We start from the raw sequence: 20,390 nt of genomic DNA, 5'->3' as shown, positions 1-20,390 counted from the left end.
GAGCAGAGTCTCTTGTCTTGTTCGGTGCATTTCTGAGCTAGTCTGAGTGTGTGTGTGTGTGTGTGTGTGTGTGTGTGTGTGTGTCTGCATTAGTCCTGGATGTGGAATAGAAGCACCAGCAGAGACACAGAGCAGTATGAAGGAGGGGGATTTTGCAGTTCAAATTCTGAGGCTGTTTTTCCTAGGAAAGGAAACTGTGTGATATTCTGTTTTGTCCTGAACCTCTCATACATTGGTTATTGAAAATAATCCTCCGGTGAAGCAGAAAGAAAAGTGTGGGGGCTTTTGAGGTTGCTCAAGTGTGGAAATTGAGAGTGAAATGATCAAATCATTGTCGGTTGTCAATGAGACGCCCATGTCCTCTCAGATTTCCGGTTTGTCTGGATTTGTGCACCGGTTTCCTTTCTTTAGAGTCACAAGCCAGGTGTTGAGTCATTCTTTTTTTCTGTCTCACACACACACACACACACACCTCTAGTCAGATGGCAACATGCATCAAAGTGTAATGACTGTTGAGAAACCCAGACTAAGGTTTCCTCTAACACAGTTTCTGTGAAAATGAAGTTGGGATCACAGGTGACTGAGAGGACTTACTCGGCATACACACAACCATATCATCTCATACATTTGTCATTCACTTTTACCAGAAGCTAAAAAGAGAGGAAACCAGGCTTTTCACTGAACCCCCAGGACCAGAGCCAAGTAAATGGCTTTTTAAGTCATTTGACTGTCTTGTTTTTGTTGACGAGGCCTGTGTGAGTCATGAGTTGGACACACGTGCCGTTCACACAAGATGACTATGTGTCTGAGGTGTATTTTAGGAACCATGACTGAAAAGAACCAGATTTGTTTCACATCTACAGAAATTAGTTAGTCACATATGATCACTTTCATCGACTGAAACTGAAGCACACGTACAGTTCATATCTTTTCAACAGGAAGCCTCAGCCTTCAAACTTCTCCCCAAGGTCTCTCTCTGTCTTTCACACACATACACACACACACACACACACACACACACACACACACACTACCACCCCTCAGGGAGGCCTACTTCCTGGGGTTGTGACGACAGCTTCCTCTCCCCTCTGAGCTCCATTACCCTTCTCTTTAACGTCATACACATGTGCCTCTGATCTGTGTGTGTGTGTGTGTGTGTATGCGAGAAAGAAGAAGAGATGCACCAAACTAACACAGTTGTGTGTTGTCAGTCACAGGCCCAGATGTCCGGGTGGTGAGTGCAGGAGACAAAAGGGGCCTCATGTTTTCATGTTTTCCTACCCTCCCCCCTTCCTCTTCCTCCCACATGTTCTGTTTCTTTTTCCACAAACGGATGAAAATGTAGGCTAACTGTTTCTTTTTGTCAGCGGGACACAGAGGGCCCGGAAATCAAAGTTTTTATCTTTTAAATGCTTTGCAGCCAAAGCAGTTCTTTAGAATAATGGAAAAAGATGGAAAAAGAGGTGGTGACAAGCCAACAAGCTCACTGACAGGCTGACCACCAACAGCCAAAATGAAACAGTTTGGTCGGTGGTTACTGTCAACTTGACGCTTCTCACTGATGTTTCAAAATCTACTGAATGTTGAAATAAGAAGCATTGAGAACTTTTCAGAGGTTAAGAGTGAATATTTCGGTTCTTCCTCTCACTGTGCCTCGTAGCCTGTCTGTCATGGCCTGAATGTAGAGCAGATGTGAGGGAGTGCACATATAAGCCAGGAGGAGACAAACTAAGACAAATACGGGCTTTTATCTGGCCTGTTATGGCTGGCTGGTGTGCTGCCGCTGCTGAGCGTAGACGGCCTGGGTGTAACTGGGTGATAGGTTAGGTCAGCACTCTGGATGCTAGCAGGAGATAATGGCCCATCACGGGGGTCAGATGCTTCTGTGTTTGTGTGCAGGAGCACCGTTTGCCTGCTGTGTCCCCGGCTGACCCACACTGCCTGTGTGTGCAGGCAGTGATTTTCTGTGCGTGTGAGGATGTAGACGTGATGCAGTTATCCCGCATCACGGTCTTGGAACGGCATGCACTGACGTTTGCACGCACAAACAAATAAATAAACACACATACATGCACACACGCACAGGGAGCCTGGCAACGAGGTGGGGGAGGACGGATGCCGGGGCTGGCTGTTTCTCTGTGGGGGTGTGTTAGAGAGAGAGAGAGAGAGAGAGAGAGAGAGAGAGAGATGTATGGTGTTTCCTTCAAAACACGATCTCTATCTGGGACTGATTATGTAATGGCCAAATGGAGTAGAGAGGGCGAGGGAGGACAGAACAAGACAGAGAAGGGGGGGGCAGAACCATGCATGGCCTTTCCGTCATCCTCGGCCAGAAACTCATTGCTGCCAGAACTTTTCCCTTGCTCTATTTTCTGTTATCAGCCACTTCTCCCAGCCTTATCTGGTCTCTCCTTAACAGACAGGCTCCACAGTGACTTTACTGTGACAGTAACACTCTCCAGCTTCCTGCCATCACAGCCTCAAGCTTTTAGTTTTCATCCTCTGTGCTTGTTCATAGGGTCACTCCACCACTCTGTGTAAACCATCTTTTTACCCGTCCATCTCTTGCTTTTCCCCCATGAAATATTGAATAACATGCTGCAAAAAAGTCACATCTCCAGCTCAATAAATCATTCATCTTGTACTGAATGCTTAATCGTAAAATTGTATTACAGCAAGTAGGAAACTCTGCCACCAGGATGAAGGAAGTCTACTTTTGTAAAGGCTTTTCAGGTGTCACAATGCAGGAAAGAAAAATGTATTTCTTACTGCCTCACCTTGTATCTCTCCTGTCCATTTTCCTCTCATGGCCACAGTTGTCTGGCTGGGGACCAGAGCAGGCCAGTGGTAGGCAGGGAAGGGTGAAAACATTAAGGCTACAGCACAGAAACAGACGTCATCTGAACATCTTAATTTCAGCCATTTGTTCTCCACAGCTCATGTCAGTGACTAAGCAGGCTTCCCTTCGCACGGTCACAAGCTCGTAACTTTGGTTTGTGTGTCACGTGGGATTACAGTGGATTTATTTATTTTGTTTGATGCCACAGAGAATTCAACAGAGCTCCTGTATTTTCCCTCTAGCCTTTTGGTTGGTGAGGTTGGCGACATTTGGCACAGCTCTGTGTCTTTGACTAAGCTTCCTGCTTAGCCCCTCCTCCCAGCTGATGGCCGGGTTTGGCAGGACTAAAACTAACGCATGTAACTACGACATTGACGGCGATGACAGGAACAGCTCTTTGATGTCTGGTGTGGATGGGGGGATTTTACTTGAACAAGATGTGCCGTGGGGGAATTTCTGATGTGCCTTGTCACCTGTTTGCCAATAACTGATAAATATATCAGCTGTGTAGATTTTCACTGAGGAGACTACAGAGGACAGTAGAGTCACTTACTCAGCTGTATAGGGAGAGACCACAGCTTCTTGTGGTCAAATTGAGGTAAAAGTGAAAGCAAATAGCAATCACTCTTTAACACCTGCATGTTCAGAGTGCCACTGAAGCAGAATAATTGTTTTATTGGTCAGTTTGTAACTTTTCTGATTCCTCAGCACAGCTGTCTGAAGTCTGAGTGAAAGCGATCAACATATTCGTAAATTTTTCCTCATCTCTTCATTTCAAATTGTGGTTTGGTAGTTTGATTCTTCTCTCGGCCCCGCCCCCCACCCCTTCAGCTCGTCATCACATCCTGTTTGTCTATCTAAACACACATACACACACATGCATAGTCAGCCATGCAGCACACTGCGTAGGAAGCAGAAATGACATCACGAAGTCCGAGAAATTCCCACTGTTGTCACATCTGTGACGGAAGCAGAAACAGCCCCCAGTCACCTGACTGTAAGAGGTGTCCCAGGAGGGCGGAGTCTAGGCCCAGCGGTTTGGGGTAAGCCCTCTTCCAAGGTGCTGAGTCATTGGGGTTCCCCCGAAAAATTAAATACGCAACACAGTTACTCGCTCACGCTTTTCGCAGTACAAATACAGCACTGATCATTGACTCATAGCTGGTATAACCACATTTCATCACTTCGGTATCATCTGATAGAACCTGAGCTGGTATGTAACACTGTCTGCCGTCTGTGTACACGATCTGGTTTCAGAGTACTGAGTTTCTCACACTGTGCTGGTAGAGTGGCTGTGAGCAATGTGATAGCCAGGATAGCAACTGGAATAGACGGGCGTTTGGTCACAACAGACATAAACACACACCCTCCATAAAAGTGGTAATTACAACCTCGCCACTGTGTCCCCGTGTGCACTCACCAGTCACCACTGTGTCTCTTGCTAGATGTTTTCTTTATATCACTTCTTCATTTTTCTAATTTGAAAAACGTGCACCCTGTCACACTCTGTTTCCCCCTCCCTTTCTCCATGTCATGTGTTTTATTTTACTATGTTTTCCCAGCACTACTCTCTCACGTGTGATAGTTGACAGGGCCTGCCCGGCTCTTCCTGTTAGAGCGTGATCAGCCCCGTTTGTGTGTCTGCACGCCTGTTAAGCTGCACCGTCGGTCACACCATTGTGTTTGTGTGACAAGAGAGAGCGAGAGTGGGTGAACAAGAGCCCCCTTTGCTTCCATTGTGTTGGCCTCCCTGCTGACTTACCCCTTCGCCTTCGAGTCACCCTCCACACTGCTCTGAAACCAGGCGCCACCTCAGAAATGTGGAAACCCAGAGGGGTGAGAGTAGTGACGATTCGCTGTCTAGAAAGTCAGAAAAGAGAAGCAGTGGGACAAAGAGGCTGTCAGCTCACTTTGAAAGCAAAGACCACCCTGGGCCCTGAATCATATCATATGCTTTGAGGCTTTAGGTTTATGACAGTTTTGATCATAACTCTCAGTATCATGTTAAGTGTGGCTTCATGTTGTTTTTCTGACAGCTTGACATGAATGTTTTTGTCTTCTCTATCTTTCAGGGTTCCAGAGACCCCAGAGAGATGATTGACAGCCGAAGCTGAGACTTAACACAACCGTGAATCAATAACTTGGTGCTACTCTAAAAGGTACACTCAGCATGAGTGTGTTTGTATCAGTTTGTCTCCAGTCATGTTGTGCGCAGTCTCGACAGTTAACACTAGCCTATCTTCACATAGCAGCAGAGTCTGGTGGCTGATGATCTCTTTGAGGTGGGAGGGGCAGCAGGGGGCATAGAGAGCGTGGTGTGTGTGTCACTGTATAGCACCCACCAACAAGCTAAAAGTGTGCAGAGATTGAAATATCCCCTACTGGGCTTAAAATAGATACAGAGATCCATAGTTGGTGGGAGGAAGAAAGGAAGAGAAGAGGAAGAGGTGGGAGGAAGGACTGGTTATGACCAGAGCTAATCTAGGAAAACGTGCGAGTGCGGTGCTGAGCCAGAGAGATGAATCAGAACCTGCACATACATGTCTGTTACTCTTCAACCAATGCATCATACTGTGCATTACTTGCTTCAAAATGTTATCATTGCGTGTCTTGAACATTTTGAGCTGCATTGAACATCTTATTTCTTCCATGTTGCATTACCACACTGGTGGAAATATACTTGTCTGGTGGTCTTGTAGTTTTTAGATTGGTGAGAAGTAATCGGGGGACTGGGGCAGGATATTGCTTTTTTTCAGATAACTAAGCTTCAATCTGATATTTAACAGAGATGACACAAAAATGTGGATTTCCAGTGATTTTATTTGTTATATCTTCAGTGTGAGACTGTGTTAGTGAACATGGGTTTTTAACACCAGTACTGAATGTGTAGGTGCGAATACATCCCTCTCAGGTTTTGTCAGGGATCTCTTTTGTTGTATTTTTTGAATCGAGGTACTTTGAAACACAGACTGTCTTTGTATCTTGACACCTTCTGTTTTGTGTGTGTGTGTGTCCGGTTATTTAGAAAACAGCCAGGGGAGGGAGTTATCTCCTAGCTTCTTTCATGCGTTTTCCCCTCAACTGCTTTCCTTTGTGTCGTGTGTGTGTGTGGGAAGGTGTGTGGGCGTTTTCATGGCACCGTTCCTACTCTCCACTCCACTCCACCTCCCTCCATCCCTCTTCTCCATCTCCATCTTTCCTCCTTAATCTATCCTTCCATCCTGTTCAGACCGTCTGTCGCTGCTGCCCCCCTCTCCCTCTCCATCACGCCTGCCGTAATGAGATTAAACCATAGTGTATCCACCACATGCACACACACTTTATACACACACCCCTCAGAGCACTCCAGCACACACACACAATCATTCACTTAGGGGAGCACACTATTCTCTCACATGCACTAAATCAGCGCAAGCCTGACACGGCCATGCAGCTTCCACACTTGGCATTGCCTCCAACACCACACACTCTCTCACACTCACACACACTTGGCATGTTACCAAGGCCTCTCACTCTCAGTCTTTCCCTCTGTCTCTTGTTATCAGGAGGCCCATGGTAAGGATTACAGCAACCCCAGGTCTGTCCTCATAGGTGAGCTCCCCACTGAGCCATATGGGCCTCAGTAATCATCCAATTCTGTACCGCCTGGTTGACTGGCGCCTCCTACAGGCTGACTGACTCATGGCTGGCAGCCACAGACAAAGACATCCACCATGATTTGAGACATGAAGTTAATTCAAGTTATGCTAATGTTGCTTTGAGGGGTTGTCCTAAATAGAGCATGAACAGAGGATATTTCAAGGGTGAGAATTAGATGGAAATCAAGGGTTTAATTCAGATCGCCTCTGCAGTCACAGTGAGCTCTCCCCTGCCCTATATTCTGTTTACACCCTCCGCTCTCTGCTGGCAAGCTCTCCAACTCGCACACATACACCATCTAGCCTATATAATAGACAGCCCACTGGCATTGATTGACTTTTCAGTGTGTCTCTGTCACACTTGTTCATATAGTGGCTCTCCTGTTCTTCTGTCTGTCTCTTTCTGTCCCTCTCTCGCTCTGCAGCCAATAGGCTTTTGGGTTTTTGGTGCTAAAGCCAGAGGAGTCTGACGGTACAGATATTCTCAGTGTTGGAGTGAGGCCCTCTCTGTGCTGCAGTGGAGGGCTTGACGGACACAGCTAGTCTGGTGAGTACAAGCTCTTATTCACTTCAATGACATTTAATGAGTGACATTGTGCTCTAACTGTATGTAACTGTACAGTGCATATTGCTGTGATATTACCTTGGCGTAAGTCAGTACCATTAAGTTTATAGAAATGTGGCAGTACATGAAATTAAATCAATGCATTTCAAATGAATCTATATTTATCTAAGAGGGGAAATAAGACATTTTACAAGTCATTGCATTTTTTAATCAGAATCCCTAAGCTATAGTCTAGAATTTTGATGGGCTAACTAGTAATTATAGTGCAACAGATTTTTAAGGCAATCTGTCAAACCCTGGTGTTTGGTGCATAATCATAAGTCTGCCATTTGAACACAAATCCACCATGGATACCATCATATTAAAAAGATCACAGTACGTTATATCAATAGCATTTTCTATATGCAAAGATAATCACCTGAAGCTCTTCATTAAATATCACATTTTTAAATCAAATACATTAGTATGTAACTTTTCACTATGCCCTTTGTCCACTTGGGTTTTTTTGAATGTAAGTAAACTGCATGGCGGTATTCCTAACGTCCACAGGCTGGATGCATCACGCAGTAGAGCAGTTTGGCGGGCGTGGCACACGGGATTCCTTCCCTCTGGATGGACTCAACCGGGGACCATGGGCTCCCGTGGGCAGCCGCGCCTGGCAGCCACCTGCCAGGTCTGTAGCCATGGCAACACATGCACACAAACATTTACCTCTATTGTTAACTTAAACTAAGGTTAGCCTGTAATTAGAGCTTTGAAGTTTTGGGTTTTTATAGCAGAGCTGAAGTAAAAGCTCCAATGTATTTTCCAACCTTGGTGTTAAAACTGCTAAGGAAAATGATCTGACTGAGGTGTGTGTTCTGTCTCTATTTCTCACAGGTGTGCACCTGGAATGAACCAGCACCAGCTTCTTCCCCATCTACCTCCTGGTCCTATGGGCGGACTGAACCATCCCAGTAAATTCTTTAGTAATGGGTAAGTCATGCACAAAATCATCATAAAACTACATTTAGAAAGCAGAGGGTAATTAATTGACAGAAATAGACATGATGAAGCAAGCTTGTATTGTTATCTATATCTTTAGTTTGTTTCTTGTATTGTTTAACCTCTGTGTCTTTTTGGCTGTCCAGGCCCATGCGAGGAGTTGAGAAGCTTGAGCTGCCACAGCCAATGTTACCAGGTCTGCAGAGGGAACAGCCAAGGCCGCCTCCTCATCACCTTCATCCTCCACCTCCTCACAGAGCGTGGGAGCAACTTGGTCAGCTTTATGAATCCCACCTCCCTCCTCAAGGACATCCTATCGTGCCCCTGCCCAATGAGCACTCACTTCGTCTCCATAATGGAGGCTATGCAGGCAGCGGTGGGCCTCCCCCCAACCCGCATCATCCCCCCTGCAGACCAAATCAACTGCTGAAGGTGAGTAAAATGCAACTGAGGTTGTGGCAGGTTCACCATAGTTTAACAGTTTGTCATATATGAAATATATGACTCTTTTCACTCACAGTTTCTGTGTTGTCTTTGCTGTCTGCTTTAGTTTGGGGGTCCTCAGGAGCAGCATGTTCCCCGGGCTCCACCACTGCTGGGAGACGAGATGTGGGCTCAGGTGCACCAGGTAGGATGCCTTTTAATTGGCTGTGATCATGTTTCATCATCCATATAGACACAGAACAAGTCCCTGTTGTGGCTGCCATTTCTGCTGCAACCATACAGATGAAAGCCACATTCCTTTCAAAGCCACTGGCCGAGTTTTTCAGCAAATATTTGAACTGGTTGTATTCATCTGCTACAGCACCGATCCTGTAATTTTTCTGTTCACAGCAGAGGGGCTACCCAGGGAAGATGCTTGGGGGTCAGCTGAAGAGGCCCGGTCCTCCATTGGGAGAGCACTCTGTTATCCAGCACACTCCTCCGCCATCATTGCACCCGTCCTCCCGCCCGGCTGCCGAGGACTGTCCTAGCCCCAGCAAGAGGAAAAAGAGTTCAGATCAGGTATCAGATAGGAACAAACAAATAGTCGGCTGACCTCAGTCCTAGATATTTCGTCTTTCTTGTTGGTCAGATCTTTGAGTGGTAAATATTGTAATGTTCCACTTCCTGTGCAGGTATCCCATCCTGGGCTGCAGCGTTTCCCAGGCCCTGGCCAGTCTTTGTTATCTCAGCAACAGTCTTCGGTCCACCACCCCCCTCCAAAACCCGCTTTCTGGAACCCTCTTCACAAGAACAACACACCCTGGCAGCTCCAGACTTCTGACCGCAAGAACGCACCATCACAGGTGTTCCAGGTCCGAACAGTAAGAATATATGTGGTACCAGTGGTTAATATTTTGCCATTGACTGCAGTCAATGGGAAAACTTTTATTGGATTGAATGGTGCCATAAAGATGACTTGATTGTATTAGCTGTCTGAACCTGTCCAAGTATTATTGACTGTGCTGTAAATAATTTAATCTCCTCTCTTGCTTGTCCTACATTGTTGAACAGGAAACCAACAAACAAGGAATGGGCAGCTACACGCAAAAGTCCTCTCCTGCCTCTTCTACCCCTTCAAACGTCTCCCCTCTACCAAACTCCTCACCGGGAAGCTACAACCAGGGATGTGCTCCTCGGCTCCAGAAAGATGCATTCCAACCTCAGGCTGTTAGCCAGCAGTCCCCTCACTCCTCCTACCCCAGCTCCAAACTAGGGCTACCCCCACCCTGCCAGGCCATGGAGCCTCGTGGTTCTCACAGCCAGAGAGGCCCTCTCATTGGGGGCCAAGGTGGCAGCCAAGCTACCTCTCACACGGCATCTACGCAAACCAGGGGAGACAGAGATCAACACCTACATGCCCAGTCATCACCAGCAAACCCTGCAACCAGCAACAGCAGCAGCAGTGTGCCTTACAGCCACTTCCAGCCTCACCCAGGGCTGGGGCATCGGGGCCTCCCTCCTCCTCCTCCACCACCTCCTCCTGCCAGCAGCACCTCAGTACCTCAGCAACAGCAAAGTGGGCCCCATGACACCTGGAGATACCAGAGCAGGCCCAGCAGTCACTCTCTAGTGAGTACAAGTCATTCTTGCAGTAGCTTCATACCTGTTTGATCTCCTGCACTTAAGAGTGTTGAGGTCATTTCATGTAATGCAGCAGTCTGAAATAAGACTTTCAGTTCAACTGTTAACCCAGCTGCAGTTGCATAGATTGTGATGATGATTAAAATAAAAGTTATGTATGTGTCTCCTCAGGAGTCAGGCATCTACAGGCCTCCAGGGCTGCTACCTCAGCGCCGGCAGAGCCACAATCAGGTCGTGGAGAGTCGGGTCCCAGGTCCCTCCCAGCATCACCATCATGTCAGTCCTCCTCTGCCCCCAACCAACTCCACTCGAACACCTGTCATCACCCCCAATCATCCCATATCCCAGACGTCCTGCTCCATCAGCAGCTATAGAAACGTTAGCAGCTCTGGAGGTGAAGGTGTCTCCACATTGTCCACATCACTCCCTGCTGGGTGCCCTGTGAACAATAGCAGCAGTAATACCAGTTGGCAGAGAGGAATGGAGCCAGTACTACAAACCTCCACCAGCAGCGTCACTAGCCCCGCCTCTCAGCTGGATGCTCTGCTGAAGCCAGGATGTCAGAGAGGCCAAACTGCCACTGCCAACCAGCCTCAGCAGCAGGGGCGGCCAACCACACAGCAACGGGGACCCACCAAGTCCCAGCCCGTCAAGGGAAAGACGTCATACTATGCTCAGGCTGAACTGGAGCAACCTCCTACATTTTCCTCATCATCATCTTTGTTCTCCTCAGGGCACCAGAGAGCAGGAGACAGTGTGATTACAAGCAGAGTTGCAAATCATCGACCTAGCGCTCTTACCACATACTGCTCAGCCCCTCTCTCCACTGTCACCTCTGCCCCTCAGCCATCCAATCCAGCCCTCTCCTCCAGACTGGGTCATCAGTCAGACTCCGCTTCAACAAAGGCGTACTCTCAGCCCCAGATTCGTCCACCAGCTCCCACCGCTGTTCCTCAGTCCATCGAAGAGGCTCTAGACAAGCTTGATGCAGAGCTAGAGGGTCACATGCAGGCTGAAGAAAGGAGGAAGAAGGACAGAGAGGAGCAAGAAAGAAAAATGAGAGAACAGGAGAGGCAGAACAAAGAATGGGATATGAGACAAAAGCGGGATGAGGAAAGGAAGAGGAGAGAGCTGGAAAAGGAAGAGGAGAGGAAAAAGAGAGAACTCGACAGACAGGAGGAGGAAAGGAGAAAGAGAGAATGGGAGAGGCTGGAGCAGGAGAGAAAGAGGAGGCAAGAAGAGGACAGGAAGCGGAGAGAAGTGGAGAAGCTGGAGGAGGAGAGGAAAAGGAGAGAATGGGAGAGGCAGGAAGAGGAGAGGAAAAAGAGAGAATTGGAGAAGAAGGAGCGAGAAAGGAAGAGGAGAGAGTGGGACAGGCAAGAGGAGGAGAGGAAGAAGAGAGAAGCAGAGAGGCAGGAACAGGAGAGGAAGAAAAGAGAGGCAGACAGGCAGGAGCAGGAGAGGAAGAAGAGAGAACTGGAGAGTCTGGAAGAAGAAAAGAAAAAACAAAGAGAGTTGGAGAGGAAAGGGGAGCAAAGAAAGAGGGTGGAGCGGAAAAGGGAGGAGGAAGTATGCAGTGCTAAAGGCAAAGAGCAGACTGCTATCGAAAATCTGGAGAGACTACTCTCCGGCAACACTTCTCCAACACCCCCACCACCTCGCCTCTCTTCTGCTTCTGCACCTCCTTCAGGTCTATCGCCCCCCAATGCCCAAGCTTCACCCTCCTATCCCTGGCTGAGCCGTGGTGGCATACCCCCCTGTCCTCCGGGACAGACACCCTCCACCACTACTCCTGTAGAAAGGCTGCGGCCGCCCCCTCTTACACCGCAGACTGAATATGCCAGAGAAAAGCAGAGGCAGAGGGAGATGTGGAGCAACAATGGCGGAACGACTTTCAGTCCCTCATCAACACACAATACCTCAAGGATGAACCAGTCTGTATACCCCAACAAGCCCCCAGCAATGCAAGCAGCACCCAACCAATCCAAAGACTCAGCCAGGGAGAGAGACGGCAGCCAACATTCTCTTCCTACCCTGGCACTTAGAGAGCCCCCTAAACTGTATCAGGCTTTTCCCAGAGAAAATCTTCCACCACCACCTTTATCCTCCAGCTCCATGAGGGGAATCCTCAACAAGCAGGTGACAGGAAGTGGTTTGGAAAAGGCCAGCATCTGTGACTCTGACGCTCAGTTTGAGGAAGAGCCTTCTGAGTTGTCCACACTGCTCCCTGATGGTCTGGCTAACATAATGGCCATGCTTGATGAATCCATCAAAAAGGAAGAGGAGATGTATAACAGTGAAAAGACTGGGTCCACTGGTCTTCTTGACAACTTTTCTCCAAGTGTCCAGCCCATCAAGAGCTACCTGTGTGCCCCAGACCTCATTCCAGCAACAAAGCATCAGCCCAACCAGGAGGACTTTGGATCCAATCCTCATGCTAGCCCTCCTGTGCTCAGCCGCCAAGGCTCTCTGGCATCCCCTTGCAGCCGAACATCATCCCTCAATGAGGAGGATGAAGACTACCTTAAATCTTCTTCCAATGTCCCCCTTAACCCTAAACAGTCAATGGACATGGTTTTGGGAATAGGCAACACCAATTACCGCCACAGTGACCTGGCTAAACTATATGGCCTCCCCGAGCAGACTAAAAGTGAGGCTGATGAGGAGGAGGATGAAGAAGAGTCTGAGACCCCATCTTGTTCTCCACCACCTCAAAGACCCCACCTCCACCAAACAGGTGTAAACAGCATGTTCAAGTCTTTAGCAACAGTCCTAGAGAGCCAGAAGTATGCTTACCGTGGTGGGCCTTTTGGGAGACCTCCTCCATCAGCACTGGTTGGGGTCAAATATTCTTCCTCACTGTCACTGGGTCCCGATATCTGCCGCCAGCAGCAAGGCTATTCTCCCACATCAGATTCAACCAATCCACCATTCAGTCCAGCTATCCCACCTCTGAAGTCCTCTCCTCCTCCGCTAGAGGACAAGAAACTGAAAATAGAGGATGCTGATGTCTGGAGAGATGATGGGGAAAAAATAGAGGAAAGAATGAACTCTAGCAAAAAGTTGGGTATTCCTCCCATGAATCCCAAGGTGATCAAGGAGGAGCCACTGCTGACAACCATCTCTGAGTCTTCCCTGGCAGAGTTGGGCAAGAGCTGTGAAGTCATGCTTAGGCGACAGTCTCTTCTTAACAAGAACTCACCTGATAAACCCGATGGCCACAGCAAAGTTGAGGACAGACACAAACATGAGAAAGTCAAAGAACACAGAGAGAAAGATAGAAGCAAGGACAGAGAGCGGGAGAAAGAGAAGAAGAGGAAGCACGGTCACAGCCACAGTAGCAGCAGGAAGCATGAAGACAGGAAAGAAAAGAAGAAGCACAGAGAAAAGAATGAGGAAATGGCTTTTTCTTCCTCTTCATCTTCTACTCATTCCAGCTCCAGCCACAAGCGGCACAAGGATGGCAAAAGCCATAAGGAGAAGAAGGATCGCACAATTCTTGGTGACCTCAACCTCCAGAGCAAGGAGGGGTTTGACAAGAATCGGGGGCATTATGACGCAGATAAAAAAAAACGGAAGGATGCATCAGGTGCCACCTCCACCAGTGAAGGAGAGCATGCAGAATGGACGTCACGGAGCTCTGCAGACAGAGCCTCTGAGCACAAAACAGGCTCTGAATCCGGCTCGTCGTTAGGTTCAACTGACTTCTTAAAACTGAAGGCGCTGTCAGATGGGCCACCCAAGGAGCTGAAGATTCGCCTCATCAAAGTGGAGAGCGGGGACAGGGAGACATTCATTGCCTCTGAGGTGGAGGAAAAGAGGATCCCACTGGAAGAAATCAGCATCAAGAACACTGCCAGTGAAATCATCAGGTCGTGCAAGTAAGTGCACTGTGGAGGAAGAATATCATATGAAATTTCACAAGGCCTTTTTTTGCATTCTTTCATCATAAAATTGGCACATTTTTATACATGTCAAATATTGCTATAATCAACGTGGAAGCAATCAGAATTGTAGTTCTAATTGTGGTCATTAGAATGAGTAGTGTGTATGTGTTGAGCAAAGTCAAAAAAAAAAAAAATCACTCCAGGCAGAGTTTGTCAATACACTAAGAGAAACCTCTGTTTTGTACTGTCATGTTGCATCAAATCATGTCTTTTTTTCTGTTGTAGGTCGGCCAGAGTGAAAGGGAAGTTCAGAGAATCTTTCTTGCTCCCCGCATTCTCTGTCAAGCCCATCATGACCACAGAGGAACCCATTCCAAGGGAGAAGCTGAACCCCCCTACACCCAGCATCTATGTACGTCACTATGTCACACTACATTTGATATGTATGGGAACATTTTATGTTATTATACATGGTAGGAATTAAAGCAAACAGCCACAAGTATAATCACACATCAACAAACTTAAATGTTTAATCTGAAAATGCACACAAAAGCACAAAGTTGGCCTAATGTGTAGCTAGAATATGCCCCTCCTGCGGAGAGTCATTGTCCATGAAGAGTTGACGAGTTGAAACACAACTAACAGGCTTTTTCATCTCTGCAGTTGGAGAGTAAGAGGGATGCCTTCTCACCTGTGCTACTGCAGTTCTGTACAGACCCCAAGAATCCTGTTACTGTCATCAGAGGCCTGGCTGGATCTCTACGACTCAGTAAGTTTACACTTACTGTTTCACATTACAAGTATTCACATGAAGATTTAGTGGTATGCTCTTCCAATACTTCTGGATAAAATAAATTGTGAACTTAAAACCCTAGTTTAGACTACAGCACAGTGATGATGCAAGTATTTTAGGGGTTAGATGCTTGTCAAACCTGGTCCAGGGGAACCACTGTCCTGAATGTTTCACATTTCCCTGTTCCACCACACTCTAGCTCTGCAGAAGCTATAATCATGCATTTATTAATGCCCCCCCCTCATTGTCTTTAGACCTGGGACTGTTTTCTACCAAGTCACTGGTAGAAGCCAATGCAGAGCAGGCAGTGGAGGTTAGGACTCAGGTGCAGCAGCCTGCTGATGAGAACTGGGATGCCACTGGGACGGGTCAGACATGGCCCTGTGAGAGCAGCCGCTCCCATACCACCATCGCCAAGTATGCGCAGTACCAGGCCTCCAGCTTCCAAGAGAGTCTGCAGGTTAATATGTTCTCACACACTGTATGTCTCAGTTTAATACGTCAGTGTCAGGACGTCCATGTCGCTGCAATCCAGCAGATAAACAAGTTGTGATTTTTGTCTGCAGGAGGAGAAAGGCAGTGATGAGGAGGACGACGAGGACGAGGAGAGGAAGCCCTCCAACAGTTCTGATACTCCAAGCAAAGACAGCTCTAAAGAAAGCAGGTAAGAATAGTGTTAAAAGAGCAAAACATTTCTGAAAACACTGAAGTGCTTTGCAATTTGTATTAATGCTTTGTTGTTCTCACATTCCTCAGTAATGAGCAGAAACCAGTGGGGAAGATAATTAAATTTGGTACCAACATTGACCTTTCAGATCCTAAGAGGTGAGCAACTTCAACGTATCATACTCAGAACTCTGCAGCCAAATACCTTCTCAATTATGAAACCTAATACTTGAAAGCCACTTTAAGTTTTTCCACAACTTATATTGCCATCTAGTGGTCAAATCTGCAGCATGATAATAGAAAAGGCTCCCCTTTACTCCCATCTCTTTACACATTATCACTGCAGCCAGCCTCATATATTACTACCCTGCTGTCTCTGCCCAGGTGGAAGCCCCAGCTTCAGGAGTTGCAGAAGCTGCCTGCATTTATGCGTGTAGCATCCAGTGGGAACATGCTGAGCCACGTTGGACACACCATTCTAGGCATGAACACTGTCCAGCTCTACATGAAGGTTCCAGGGAGCCGAACCCCAGGTAAAGGACACAGACACTCCTTTACTGTTAGTAGAACAATAATATGAAAGACAAGTTACTATTTGGATGAAGATCTGTTGAACTCTAAATAAAACAACAATTGTGCATGTCTTCTATTCAACAGGTCATCAGGAGAACAATAACTTTTGCTCAGTGAACATCAACATTGGCCCTGGAGACTGCGAGTGGTTCTCTGTCCATGAGAACTATTGGCAAGCCATCAGTGACTTCTGTGAAAAGTGAGTAAACTGATCCGAGAATGCAAGCTGACATCACTGTATGTTTTTACACATGTATAATTGCCATTATACCAATATTAAATGCTAGTAGGAGTGCAATGATTTATTTAAATTGCTAAGCCCCACACATTTCTAATGCAGTTTTCCTCCTCTGTCCTCAGGCACGGAGTGGACTACCTGACAGGGTCCTGGTGGCCAGTGTTGGAGGACCTCTACAACGCCAACATCCCTGTGTACCGTTTCATCCAGAGGCCCGGAGACTTGGTGTGGATCAATGCTGGAACTGTTCACTGGGTCCAGGCTGTTGGCTGGTGCAACAACATTGCCTGGAACGTGGGGCCTCTCAATGGTAAAGAGTGCTTTAAAAATGTAACAAATGCAACAGTAATAATATTTTGTAAGCCAGTGTTAGTTACATATTTGTTTCATGTGTGTCTGCAGCTTACCAGTACCAGCTGGCCCTGGAGCGGTTTGAGTGGAATGAAGTAAAGAAGGTCAAATCCATCGTCCCCATGATTCACGTGTCCTGGAACGTGGCCCGCACTGTTAAGGTCACCGACCAAGACACCTACAAAATGATTAAGTGAGCACAGACAAACTGCACTTGACTGCCATTTTCATCAGTTACACCTGGCTGAAACTAACAGTTAATTTTTAGTTACATTCTTTTTCTACTGTAGTGTGTTTGGTGCGAATTGTAGTGCATTCTACTGAAAGTATATTTACTGTATATCGAAAAAACAGCACTTCAGCCTCCACATATGAACATAATAGGATAATAAGTAGTATTTTATTGCAGGGCTCTTCTGTTAGATTGCATTTGTAAGGCTACATACAGAGAAATGGTATATAGTTTAAACATTTGGTGTTAACATTGTATTGATGGTCACCTTACCTTTCTGCTAGACACTGCTTGCTACAGTCCATGAAGCACATCCAGGTCCTGCGGGACCAACTGGTGGCTGAAGGCAAGAAGATTTCCTACCAGAGTCGGGTCAAGGACGAGCCGGCGTACTACTGCAACGAGTGTGATGTGAGTAGCTGTCACTCTAACCATGAAACTCGCATACATAAACTCAGTTGCCACTTTAGTGGGTGCGCCTAAAATAAACATGTGTTGACGGTCAACAAGTTCACTGCGTGTAGGCTTGAAAGATGGCTGTGAAAAAGCTTGTGCCTCAGAGGACATCAGTAGTTAAAATATGTTCTCACATATGTCCATGAAGTCTAACCATTCCTGCAGCACAATCAGCTTCCTCACTGTGTTCCAAACATTCACAAGCCCGTTCCTTAGGTTTCCCTCGCTAAAATAATGCAGTTTAATATACCAACGGTGCAAAGATCCAACCTTCATCAAGGTCACAAAGTTCTGACTTTGCTGAATGAGTCAATTAAATTTAACTGTCATTTTGGAGGCTGTGGTTTGTGGTGTTTACTCTTTGATATAAAAGGGTGGACAAAATAATAGCAACACCTCTGTATAGTGTAATGCAATCCAACACCACCACCCAGGTAAGATTCAAGGTTGCTCTAGTTCAGTGTACATATTAAACTAATTTTCTTGCGGTAGTTGCAAAAGGCCAATCAGTCTAGTACCAAACATGGGCATATATTTAGCTCATTCTTTTTCATCATGAAGCTGGGTCCTTCTTAAGAACAGGCAATGACTGACTGATAGTAAAACCACACATACGTGGTAATTATCTGTAGTCAAAAGCATGTCTTAATGATTTATGTTGAATGTTACAGGTGGAGGTGTTCAATTTGTTGTTTGTGACAAGTGAGAGCAACAGCAGGAAGACGTATGTGGTTCACTGTGAGGACTGTGCACGTCAGCGTAGCCCCAACCTGACCAACGTAGTGGTGCTGGAGCAGTACCGCATAGAGGAGCTCATGAGCGCATATGACTCCTTCAGCCTGGTGAGCACACACACGTACCTCTGTTTCATGTATTTATCTTCCAGAATTTGGATCCTTCCTGTCCTGAAATAGAAAAAACTGACAATGAAACTTTTTTTTTTCCCCAAGCCAACTACATCTCTGATTGTCTGTTTTTGTCTCACCAGTCGACCTCCTCCCGGTGACAGAGCTCCCTTGCTGCGTCTCCTCAGCCATAACCAAAACTCCTGCAAGCCAGGACAAAAGACACAGTTTCACTTTGGTTTTCAACTTGCCCTTTCATTATTTAAGATCATTTTTGCTACTACTACTGCTAATACTTGCCGACCAGCCAGTTGAATACGTTTACTCATCATTACTGTTTACAAAAAGAAATACCAAGCCGCCAATGACATACCAGTTTACTCTCAGATGGTGCTTTCAGCCAGAAACCCTGGCAACAGTGAAGTTGAGAACCAGGGGGCAGTTGGTGCTGCCACTGAACAAACTGTAGAGGAGAGTTGATGGCTTCAATGGTGTGTTTCTGTCAAGAGAACTTTTTTCTGTTGTCTCAAGTACTGAAATTTGTACATGCTGTCTGCAGTTTTTGTGGGGTGCTGTCTTTTTTAAAATAATTTATTGTTTTTGTTTTTTCTAAACTAGATCAGCCTAGATATATACCACATTGGCCTTGTATTTAGAAAAGAGAAAATGAAAAATACTAATAATAGAGATATGAACATTTTTCTAAAGCATTAAGAATTTTAAAAAAATACAAATGTTTGGAATGCTTCAAAACATACGGGTTTTAATAACTTTGGTTGTTTTGGGGGGGATTTCATTTTGTCTTTCAGATTCTTGTATGTGTTGTAAATCTTGTTTGTATGAATTATACTATTTCATTTGGAGATTAATATTCAGTTGACACTCATCAGGTCCTTTTGTTCATTTCTTTCATCTCTGTATGAACTCTTTAAAAAAAACAAAGGAAAAAAAATCATTGTCATCTGGTGTTTGTGTGTTGTACCTCTGATTGTTTTGTTCCAATATGCAGACTTAGTATTTCCTGGATTTTTTTTTGGCATTGTACTTTTAATTTAAAATGTTTCTTCTATTTATTGGATATCAATGTTCTCCCTTTTTTAGTAGGGTTGTACAAGTTTGCGATTTTTTTTCTTTATTTTTTATAGTGACCGATTGCTCTGTAAGAACTGAAATGTGGGGGTTGTGTGTCCATGGGAGTGGAGGCTGCTGTTTCTCTGGTGCTTGCCTCTCACAACTCCTGCCTTTTTCCCCTGATATATATTAAATGATATCTTTATCTTGAATATAACGCCACCTTTCCTGTAGACGATAGGCACACTGCTCACGTAGAGAAGATGACTAATGGAATGCTGTGTTTGTATGCTCATTAAGGAAAAAACAAAACTACTTTTTCCAAAGTGTTTTGAGAAATGGAATTTTTTTTAATTATGTAGGGGGCTTTTAGACAAGATTTTAATGATTTTATGATATTATCTGTTGAATATGATAACGGGATAGATGGTGCTAAATGTTCTCTTTGAACAACCTTTTTTCTGTTTGTCTTCTTAAAATGAGAATTCTATTTTTCCTGTTGCAATATTACCTTACCCCTTTCCTTCTCTTTGTGGTCATTTATTTATAACTGCACTGTTTAGAGAATTCACACAGACATACTTGCAGACACACACACCAAACTGAGCCAGACATGTCTTAAACACTTGTGAATTTGTGTGACATTACTATGACTATTAATAATAAACGCTTTTTGATAAATCCATAAGTGAGTAGGATCTGCCTGTTTCTTTTTCAACTGATGTCACCACAGTCTGCCAATAGCACATGAATAATTAAGATGCACCTCTAGAGTCAAGTGTTGCAAATGAGACACCAATGAAACAATGTAAGAGGACCGTTTACCACGTTATAAACAGTTTAGCAAAATCTGCTAGTTAAATTTCTATCAGCAATCAATGGCTCTGTATGTCAGTGGGACTGAAATAGGCTCCATACAACTTCAACTTTTCAACTCCTGCGTTTGCTCCATTTGTTCCTAAAGGACTCATTCTTTTCACTCCATATCCCACCTTTGGTAGCCAACTCACTACCATCAAATGTGTCACAGCTTGCCTTAAATCCATTTACACTCCACTCCTACAATAACAAGTCATATCCGTCAGCTGTGACAAATGTTTGGCACAGCTTTGTCACTCACGTCCTCAGCTTGAGCTTGCTATTGTTAGATATGCGTGTGAAAAAAAATAAGGCCGAAGTCGACAG

The 20,390-nt window shown here is 45.7% G+C and overlaps 1 protein-coding gene across 1 annotated transcript in view; it reads left to right on the top strand.

Annotated features, from left to right (window-relative positions):
• Positions 1-19,076, top strand: part of kdm6ba (lysine (K)-specific demethylase 6B, a) — a 91,462-nt gene extending 72,386 nt beyond the window's left edge. The window contains exons 5-26 of the mRNA XM_070854314.1: positions 4,912-4,998; positions 6,903-7,024; positions 7,592-7,715; positions 7,922-8,017; positions 8,173-8,458; positions 8,577-8,654; positions 8,861-9,031; positions 9,145-9,324; positions 9,524-10,081; positions 10,265-13,974; positions 14,266-14,392; positions 14,644-14,749; positions 15,028-15,233; positions 15,340-15,437; positions 15,530-15,598; positions 15,824-15,972; positions 16,097-16,211; positions 16,373-16,560; positions 16,653-16,794; positions 17,118-17,244; positions 17,961-18,131; positions 18,278-19,076. Coding sequence (XP_070710415.1) covers positions 7,597-7,715; positions 7,922-8,017; positions 8,173-8,458; positions 8,577-8,654; positions 8,861-9,031; positions 9,145-9,324; positions 9,524-10,081; positions 10,265-13,974; positions 14,266-14,392; positions 14,644-14,749; positions 15,028-15,233; positions 15,340-15,437; positions 15,530-15,598; positions 15,824-15,972; positions 16,097-16,211; positions 16,373-16,560; positions 16,653-16,794; positions 17,118-17,244; positions 17,961-18,131; positions 18,278-18,295 — 6,714 coding nt within the window. The 5' untranslated portion in view covers positions 4,912-4,998; positions 6,903-7,024; positions 7,592-7,596 and the 3' untranslated portion in view covers positions 18,296-19,076. The remainder of the gene's footprint in view (positions 1-4,911; positions 4,999-6,902; positions 7,025-7,591; positions 7,716-7,921; positions 8,018-8,172; positions 8,459-8,576; positions 8,655-8,860; positions 9,032-9,144; positions 9,325-9,523; positions 10,082-10,264; positions 13,975-14,265; positions 14,393-14,643; positions 14,750-15,027; positions 15,234-15,339; positions 15,438-15,529; positions 15,599-15,823; positions 15,973-16,096; positions 16,212-16,372; positions 16,561-16,652; positions 16,795-17,117; positions 17,245-17,960; positions 18,132-18,277) is intronic.
• The last annotated feature ends 1,314 nt before the right edge of the window (positions 19,077-20,390 follow it).

This window comes from Pempheris klunzingeri, chromosome 23, assembly GCF_042242105.1.
Source record: "Pempheris klunzingeri isolate RE-2024b chromosome 23, fPemKlu1.hap1, whole genome shotgun sequence".
Lineage (NCBI taxonomy): Eukaryota > Metazoa > Chordata > Actinopteri > Acropomatiformes > Pempheridae > Pempheris > Pempheris klunzingeri.
Note: the sequence above shows the minus strand (reverse complement) of the source record. Positions and strands in the feature narration are given on the sequence as shown.